This window comes from Macadamia integrifolia, chromosome 6 (assembly GCF_013358625.1).
Source record: "Macadamia integrifolia cultivar HAES 741 chromosome 6, SCU_Mint_v3, whole genome shotgun sequence".
NCBI lineage: Eukaryota > Viridiplantae > Streptophyta > Magnoliopsida > Proteales > Proteaceae > Macadamia > Macadamia integrifolia.
The window spans coordinates 38,803,183-38,812,911 of record NC_056562.1 but is presented as its reverse complement, the minus strand read 5'-3'; the positions used below and the strand labels follow the sequence as shown (position 1 = coordinate 38,812,911).

The window sequence follows — 9,729 nt, the reverse complement described above, 5'->3', positions numbered from 1 at the left end:
ATAATGTTTAAATGGACCGAATAATTCGGTTTAATTCGGATTCGGTCCGAATTATTCGCGGCTTATATTAACTTTTGAAACAATCGCGAATTTTAAAGAATTTTATTTTTAATTCAGATTCGGTCCTAATTTTTGATAAAATTCGGAAAAATTCGGTTCGGCCGAATAATTCGCGAATTATTCGTCCGAATTGCTAACACTGGGTTGGATGGGGTTCGAGGTATAGAGAAGGGCATTCCATACCTCCAACAAATAAGAGGGAGTAAAAAATGGCTGTGGATTCAAAAGTGTTTCTTTCACTATGGGTGAAGAAAAACTTTCCCCAAGATCTTATATTCCTAAGCCATCCGTCATTTCTTCCCTTATGTCTTATATCGAACATTTTTTAGGAAACCTCTACAACAAAAATCAAATTATCCCAATTTTAGTAATCTTACAAACCCACTTACTGATTCCTAGTTGCAATATTTTTTTCCTTTTTTCCTACCACCTCTTCCTGGTATTCAACTTAGATGTTCAACACTGTATGATATTGGGCTTCTGAGCTTACAGTGGTAGCTTAAAGTTGATTGTTCACCCATTGCGAATATAATTTCGTAGTGATATGCAGGATGATCATTCACTTGTGACCATGTCATTGTCGATGCTCAACTTCTTAATTCCAGTGGTGAAGGAATTTTCTTCTTCATGGATGAAGGAAAACTTAATACAATATATAATTCTCAATATTAAATTTTTACTACAACACCTTTTCTATGTTCCATGTTGTAGCAAATTCCTTCCATTAAACTTTTAATATAGGGGCAATAGGGTTTGGGAAAAGATCTAATACACGGTGAGATAAACATTGGAATTGGGAAAAAGAAACCAATATGGGTGTAGGGAGTGGGGGCCTATACAAGTTGGATTTTAGTGGGCCAAGACCACGGACAGCCTCCCCACCGGAGCTCCACCCTTGGGTCGGCCGTGGGCCACCAACTCATATAGTCTCCTTACGCCACCCCAGAGACCATTTCACTCTCTTTAATAGTTATTTTCGTAGTGTCCTCTACCAAAAAAAAAAAAAAAAAAATCGTTGGTGTCAATCACACGTGTTGCTTTTTACCCAAAAATCACACTTGTTGGACCTAGTGGGGGGGACACGTGTAAATAATCAGAGAAGTGGAATTTACTATCACTCCCCTACACTTGACCTATATTGAGTAAAACTCCTCTACCTTTTACTTTTTTAATGATACTCATTGCTTTTTGACTTATACATCTCTTTCTCCCTTGCTCTTTTTAAATCCCCAAATTACCCTTCCTTTTCACTTGTGTATTACATTCTTTTTCAAATTGATTGGTTCAAAACATGGTTTGAACCAAACCACTAACAAGTTTTGTCTCATCTAATCATCAAGAATAATTTTGTATCCGATCCATATCTATATCGGTATTATATGTTCCAATTGAGTACCATGCATTTTTTATTTTTTTTAATCATTAGATTGGTTGAGATCGATACTAATTTAATACTGATAAAAAAATAAATAGCTAAATTTGTGGTGATGGATGAGATAAAATAATAATAATAATACTAATAATAAAAAAAATAATAATAATAATAAACAATATCCTTGATGATTGGATGAGACGAAACAAAAAAATAATAATAAATAAATAAATAATATCTTTAAGGACATATCAGTTATGTCAATATCCTTGATGATTGGATGAGACAACTTGTAAGTGGTTTGGTTCAAACCATAGTATTAACCAATCAGTATGAAAACAAGTGTAATAGATTACAAGTAAAAAAGAAGGGTAACCTGGGTATTTAAAAAGAGTAGGAGAGAAAGAAATGTAAAAATAAAAAAACAATGGAGTATCAGTAAAAAGTAGGAAAATTTTAATAAATATAGGGCAAGTGTAGGAGAGTGATAGTAAATTCCCCATAAGAGAAAGGAAAAGTAGAAAAACAACCAAAAGATCAATACGTGTATAGAATTTATCCTTAGACTCTCTCTCTCTCTCTCTCTCTCTCTCTCTCAATATAGTCTGAGAATATGTATCAAACACAACGAAAGGATTAAGACTCATTAGTCCACTAGTAAATCTACTTCTAATTTCCACCAACTCAGAAATGCCACGATCTTCGTTCTCTAATGACTTTTATTGTAAGTTGCTACTAATTAACAATATTTTCTTCCCCTTTAATTAAATCAAAGTAAATGTGACAACACGGACGAATAATAATAAAATGGATAAGTGTTAGAGCAGCAAATCCAATTTTAAAATAGTAGATCTGGTATTAGAGTAATCTGAACCGTCCATTGAATTTCTGCACGCTCATCTGTTTTTGTCTGTTGCAGTAACTGAAAGGCACAAAAGTAAAAGACGCAAAGGAAGGAGGGAAAGTGGGAGATCGATCACCATCACAACCATCTATGGTAAAATGAGACAAAAGCAATTCAACGGCTGAGATTTGATGGAATTAAATGTCGACGCGGAGACAATTAAGGCTTTAACAATTAAATTAAATTAAACTATACCGAATCCCGTCTTCTCCTTCCCTTAGCAGTTAAGCAAACGAAGACTGTGGGACCTCAGACCCGTCCCCAGTCTCTTTCTTCCCCAGTAACGTTGTATATCAGTCAAAATTTAATTTCAGACCCGACCCTACCCGACCTGACCTACCAGGATCCAGCAAGAACACAAATCGTCCTTCTCTCTTTTTAGGAATTTGGATTTTTTTGGATTTTTTTTGGATTTTTTTTAATTAATCTTATATCGTAACCCAAATTCAGATTTGTCCTCCATCATCAACGTCTGATCCACCACATGTCGTGTACCTGAAATCCCGGGAAAAAAATCTTACATGGGCTCGGGTTTGCCCGGACTACCTAATGGGTTGTGCCGTTGTGGTAGGGGTGTAAATTTCAACCCCTGAACCGGTTAGACCAACTGAAAGTAATAAGAAAATTGGACCGAATTGAATCCTTATCAGTTCGGTTTCATTTTGGGTTTCATGAAATCGTAAAAACGTCAAATTGGATTGGTCGATAGCTGAACTGAAATCAAATCAAAACCCAAAAACCTGATAAAAGACCAATATAAACAGGGACAACATTATGAATATGAAAAAGAAGGGAAAATATTAGGCACATCACCGCTCTACTCTATCTCTCTTTTGAGTATTTTCTCCTTTGAATTGACTTTCTCCGCAGTGCAGACTACTAGTTTATTGAACACTGGAGGATCCATGATAGTGTGCTGATTTCTTGATATATTTTTTAACAGTCCGTTGATAAACCTCACATTCTCTTCATTTAATGCCCACCCCTATTGGATGATTCGTAATCATCCCCCTCATTGGTGCAAAACTAAATGTCTGGATCCTCTCTTAGACCTTGACTTTCTTCCTGTTCAGACTTTGTGGATGGAATGAAATTGTTATAGGAAGTCGTAGTCTAGGAAACGATCTCGCCTACAAAACTAATATTGACGTCATGGTGAACCACCCCTTTAAACCAAACCAATAACAGTCCAATAAAGGACCGAAAGAACCCATTAAACCAAATAGATAAAAAGGCTGAATTGAATCAGACCGAAATCAAAATCGGAACTTCGTCTTAAGGATTTGATTTTGGTTTGATCAAATACCTGACAGAAACCGGAGCCAACTGACAAATTGACACCCCACGGGTCGTGGGTCACGGGGTTATTACCAAACAAAACGTGAAAGACCACAAGGAGAATAGTAGTAGTGGAAGGAGACGAAGCAAAGCCGGCTGTCACATATCTTCTAGAGAGGACGCGGTTATGGCGTCACCAAACATGGGTCCATCCACTACTCTCATGGCCTTCTCCACTCACTTTGCTTGACCTTAAAAATCTCGTTTTTTCCTCAAATCGAACACGAACACGCTATCTACACTATACCGATTCATTTCCTTATTCTTCTTCGAAATTTCCTTCTCCATCTCATCCGTCTCAGAGGTATCTCATCAAATCTAACCGAATCTCTCTTTCTTCAGTCTTCATCCTTATTTCTATATAGTTCTGTTCCACAAGATTCTATACAAGGAATTACTTAACAGACGCTACTTACTCTTTCTGTTTCTTTCCTTTTTTGCTTGATTTTATCTTTTCAATCTTTGTAATTTTTGTTCTATATATCTAGACTCAAGAGTTTACGATTACTTCGAAACAGAGGAACCAGAATCAGCCATAGTTGCAGAAAGATGGAGAACAACCAACAGTCGTTTTGGCAGTTCAGTGATCAGCTCCGATTGCAATCGACTAACTTGGCTAATCTGTCGATCAACGATAGTATATGGGGGAATTCGTTTACGACGAAGAGGCCTGAAGAAAGAAAGAATTTTGATATCAGGGTAGGCGGTAATCGTGCTTCTTCCATCGACAACAATCTAAAACCGAATGGATCGAATTTAAATGGCTTCAATGATGACTGGAAGATGGGAAGAGGGTCGAACTTCAATGGGTTCAACAACGGCTGGAAGATCGGGAATGGTTTCAATGGAGTTCTGGGCGGAGGAGGAGGAATTCCGAAGAACGTCGGTGTTAATGGCATCTTCGATAAAGGTATTTATCCAAAGCCCATCATAGACAACAAGAACATTAACAGTAACAAGATCAACATCAACATCAACCCCAACAGTAGCAAGGGTAAGGGCACCAAGGAGGAAGATCTCGATGGAAAAGGAGGAAAAAAGATTAACAACAATAATAGCAGCAGCAAGAACAGTACTGACAAGAAATTTAAGACGCTTCCACCATCGGAGTCTCTGCCTCGGAACGAGACCATAGGTGGTTATATCTTTGTCTGCAACAACGAGACCATGCAGGAGAATCTCCAAAGGCTGCTCTTTGGTATGTGCTCTCTCTCTTTCTCGTTTATTAGTCTTCTTCTTCTTCTAGAAATCAACGAAATTTCATTTTATAGATCTAAAATAATCTCCGAATATATTTTCTCAGGTCTTCCTCCGCGGTACCGAGATTCTGTGAGAGCTATAACCCCGGGATTACCACTCTTCCTGTACAACTATTCCACCCACCAACTCCATGGAATTTTTGAGGTTTGTGTTCTTCCCATCTCTAAAAAAATATGATTTTTACCCATGACTCTTCTTTCTTTAACATCTATTTTTTCCTTAATTGTTCATCAGGCTGCGAGTTTTGGGGGAACTAACATCGATCCAACGGCCTGGGAGGACAAAAAGTGTCCTGGTGAATCGCGTTTCCCTGCTCAGGTGAATCTTCACTTTCTTATTTTCCCCTTGGATGTGGTGGTGTTTTATTTTTGGCTGTGATTTGGATGAATTCATTTGCTCGTCATCAACTCATGAGGTGATCGGAAGGAGAGGAACCCAATTCTCCTTTTTTTTTCATCTGATCCAAATTTGTTTTGTGATTGATAGGTACGAGTTGTTACAAGAAAGAATTGTGATCCAATAGAGGAAGATGCTTTCAGACCCATCCTTCACCATTATGATGGCCCCAAGTTCCGCTTAGAACTCAACGTTCCTGAGGTATGCACATCTCATTCTCTTAATCAAAGTTTCCTATTATACCTTTTTCTCTTTTCCTGGGGTAACCAGTCTAAATTTCTCTCTTTTTTTCGTTTGTACCAGGCACTTGCTCTCTTGGATATTTTTGCAGAGAACAAGGCCTGAACGATGAGGCCGACAGACAACATACCTATGGAGATACTATTAAGTATATAAAAAGTTGAAGAAAAAAGAGAATAAAAGAGAGAGAGGAGAGGGAATCTTTGAATACTAACTTTGGGTTGCAGAGCAAAGATTTTAGAGTTAAAAGCGACGAAAGGATTGTTTGTTTGATACTGAGACTCTGAAATGTTTGTGTATTTGTAATCCTCTGTTTTGGCATAAATAAGAATAAAATATATATAATACGTAGAAACTATATATGCTTCTTCTTCTTCATTTGCGATTTACATACACAGCTATTGTTCAGTGTTTATAATCTCTCTGTCTCCCTCGATGGATTGAAGCATCCAGAGAGGCAAGGTTGCCCCTTCCGTAACTGTTTGTGTGGCCGAAATGGGTAGATGAATCAGATTGAAAGCCTTCAATTACATCATGGGTTATGTGAATGCACAAGATACCATCTGAATCCTTAAATCAGTGTTTTGCTTCAATGCTCAATTTGTTTTGTGACAATTGTTCAGATTAATTGTAATTGTCACGAGATTTATGTGACAATTCTGAGCAAGTGGGAGGGCACTAGAGAGGTTCGACGGAACAATTTCATACACAGGAGAGGAGTGAGATCATTTCACGAGAGAGCCCCAGCCCTCGCGGCTCAAAAAACCCTCTTTCTCATATGGGTGAAGGTTCCTTGAGCCAACAAGGTAGCGGGGAGGCGGTGAGTGGGGGGCCAGCCAATGGAGAGCTTAGGACACGATTTCTCAATTAGGGCAGAGAGGAGAGAGACTAGTATCAGAGAGATTTTTCACTGTTATGTTTTCTTTTTCCATAGAATCTTTTTGAGAAATGGTATGGTCATAGTTGTCATAGCGTCGTCAAGGTGGCAATTTGACATCTTGACGGAAAAATAAGTTCATGGTAGTGCTATAATTTACGTGACTCACAAATGGTAGTTGTCATTGGTTGATAAGCGTTGTTATGACACCGTCATGGACGTCAGGTCACGCCTGATTTATTAGACGATCAATTTTTTGTAAAATGCAGGGTGATTTTGATAGGGTTATGTTGATTTTTGATGATTTGATGTTGCTTAATATTGGTTTTATATGTTATAGGGTATATATTGTAGGCTTGTAGTATGCTAAATATCTTTAGAAAATAGGAAAAGTAAAAAAACAGCATACTAAATATCTTTAGAAAATAAGAAAAATAAAAACTGATGTGCGATTTGACCACCATGGTAATGTCATAACGGGCGATTCATTGCTAAATTAATTAGCCACCCCTCCACTGCCTTTGATCGATTTGACGTTATAACAACTATAGATATGGTTGGTATTGTAGATAGTGTAGTCTCGATTAAAATGAATTCTATCTTCTTCCACCCATGACTCGGAGGGAAAGAAGAGCAGACGAAGGGGGCAAGAATTAGAGGAAGAACATTAAATTTGAGTTGAGAGGATGGGAAGGATTGTTACTGTATAAATTATGGATTGCTTCTCTTCAAGTTGCAGTGAATTTGAGGGTTGTAAGCCCCTTCAAAGCAATCTAGGGATTGAGAGCAGGAGTGCCACACATGGATTCCATAGCTGGAATGGATTAGAATCCCAGTCCTAACCAAACCAAATACAGTTGATCCGAAACATAATCGAATCAAGTCAACTGGGACTAGATTCAGTTCCCGATTCCATTTTTTTTTTTTGGGAACTATGTCCTGGTGCCACTGCCACCACTATAAAGGGGTCATGTCACTAATATTGTGTGCACATCTTTGGTCGCACGGGATACCGGTGCTTCCATGGCTGCGGATAGCCAAAACACCCAAATAGACCCAACAACTCCCACTAGAGATAAAAAGGGAGGAAAAGTAAAAAAGAATAAAGTGAGTGGAATTTTTGCGGAGAAGAGACGTGTTGGCCACCCAACCAACCATACACCGCCCAGTAGCATTGTCATTATCGTGGTAGCTGTGGCGGTTGAAGGTGAGATTAGGGCAACCAAATCATCTCTCAGAGATCCATTGACTTCATCACTCAATTGTTTCGTTTCATATACAACAAAGAATGTATGTGAAGTGCATGGACCCACTTCTTAAGCCTACTAGAATTTAAATATCTGTCAGTAAGCTGGCTGTAAGTTTCTTTGTTCCATTGCTCAAGTAGCATATTATGAAACTATTCTCCAAGCAGGTTTAAAACAGGATCGGGATCCAGATCAGGCTCAGCCAATTCTAATATGGACCATCAGATCAGAATCGACATAAATTGACAAAAAAAAAAAAAAACCCTAAGACTACATTTTGACAATCATTCAGTTTCAGAAACGACGTTTTATGTTAAAATCAAAATTTTCAATTTCTGTGTCAAAATATCATAACAAAGGTGATGAATTACGAAAAACCCACAAAAGAGTTCTCTGTATCCTTTATGGGTTCATCCAACCCAACATCAAGAGACGATTGATGTCTAAACAGCAAAGAAGGGGGCAACAGGGTTCAATTTACAAAGGGAGAGGGAGAGAGAGATTTCAGAGGAGGTGGGTCGACATTAGAAGAGGTGGAGACAGTTGCAGACGGGTTGAGTAAATAATCGGTTAATGCAAAAGGACGGTTAAGATTAATTTAGAAGTAAATTAACGGTTGAGATTAATTGTGAGGTTCGGAAGTTAGCATCGCTTAAGCGCCGTTACCACTCACCCAATTAATATGTTATCTGTTTTTTTCCCCTCATAGTGACACCCCATCAAGAACATATTGTGAACATTGTAAAGTCAACATTAATGAAACTGATGTATCCACCGAAGGACAGAAACCTAAGAAGATATTTCTATATAGCCAAGAAAACTAATATAGTTCAATCAAGTGCCATGGAAATAATTTATACCCTTTCTTCCCAGAAGAAAAAATAAATAAAAAATTTAACAATTTAGCAGAAAAAGAAGACAAACTAAGACTGTCGGCTGTGTTAATAAAAATTAATATTAACAAATTAATTAAAAAATGGGACAGGCACATAAAAAATATCCAAGGATTTCTTGACCTTATTGACAGAAAGGTGGGTCAAAGAAAGCCCATTCAATGACTTGTTCATACTGAGCAGCGGCTTTCTCCCACGTGTAGTCTCTTTCCATGCCTCTCATCATCAATCCCTTCCAAGAAGACTTGTGTTCCCTGTATGTTCCAATGGCAACTCTCAAAGCCTGTCAAGCATCATGTGCAAGTCAATAACTCTGGTTTTCAAACCCCAAGGACAAATGTCTACAGGGGATGGTGAAAAAATTAGAAGAGAATGCAATAAGTAAGATAATTGTGAAGTTCCTATACAAGATAGAATTTTCACTGAATGGGTCCTGATAGATTTCACAGTGATATAACTACTTTGCACTCCAAAAACTATTTAATGGCTGTCAAATGTTAAGATCCTTGTTTCTAGACTAGCCAACAAATCAACAAGTCTGTGACCAAAAATCTTTTGGCTTATTCAACCACTAAATTAATTTTTAAATATGTACTGGTTGTGTTAGAAAACATCTCATGAACAGGGCATAGTAAATCACTGGACAAAACACTAGAACACTAGTGATGCATCATATGAACACAGAGATTTCTTTTCCTTCTTCAATTGTTTCTCCCTAGAGTAATCGATGAATATTATTCACGCTTTACCCTGGACCAAGGTTACAATGTGAGGCACCCTTGGCTTTTTTCTCACCCAACCCCCAAGGAAAATACCGGCGCATCCTTGGTTCATCCATAAAGAGGGCTAGGATCCCCCAAATTTTATCATGGTACAAATCTATGCTCTAAAATATTGGTTTGAATGTATCCAGCTTATCCACCGAAAAAAATAATAATAATAATCACAAAAAATATCCAGCTTAGGATAAAATATCATGCATTGAATCAGTATTTCTCAGGGATGCTAGGATAGTAATTCTGTTTTAAGACACAAGTGATTCCATAAATAACTTTTTCTATAGTTCTATTTTTTCTGATAATTTTTTCCCCTTTTTCTCTGTAAAACAGAATGATCCTAATCCTTTTTTTTTTTTTTTTTTT

At 37.6% G+C, this 9,729-nt stretch overlaps 2 protein-coding genes across 3 annotated transcripts in view; one reads left to right on the top strand and one right to left on the bottom strand.

Moving 5' to 3' along the window:
- Positions 1-3,826: 3,826 nt before the first annotated feature.
- On the top strand, positions 3,827-5,928 carry LOC122082365 (B2 protein-like). 2 transcript variants are annotated; one of them, XM_042649869.1, is made up of 6 exons: positions 3,827-3,978; positions 4,193-4,872; positions 4,978-5,078; positions 5,169-5,252; positions 5,421-5,531; positions 5,634-5,928. In XM_042649869.1, the coding sequence occupies exons 2-6, from the start codon at positions 4,224-4,226 to the stop codon at positions 5,673-5,675; spliced, it is 987 nt and encodes a 328-aa protein (XP_042505803.1). In that variant the 5' UTR covers positions 3,827-3,978; positions 4,193-4,223; the 3' UTR covers positions 5,676-5,928. The 2 variants fall into 2 exon arrangements, with proteins under 2 accessions (XP_042505803.1, XP_042505804.1); XM_042649870.1 differs by having other exon boundaries at positions 3,852-3,978; positions 4,163-4,872.
- A 2,546-nt stretch (positions 5,929-8,474) lies between these two features.
- The window catches only part of LOC122081152 (soluble starch synthase 1, chloroplastic/amyloplastic-like), a 15,817-nt gene continuing 14,562 nt past the window's right edge, over positions 8,475-9,729 (bottom strand). The window contains exon 15 of the mRNA XM_042648140.1: positions 8,475-8,870. Within this exon, the coding sequence (XP_042504074.1) occupies positions 8,712-8,870 (159 nt within the window). The 3' untranslated portion in view covers positions 8,475-8,711. The remainder of the gene's footprint in view (positions 8,871-9,729) is intronic.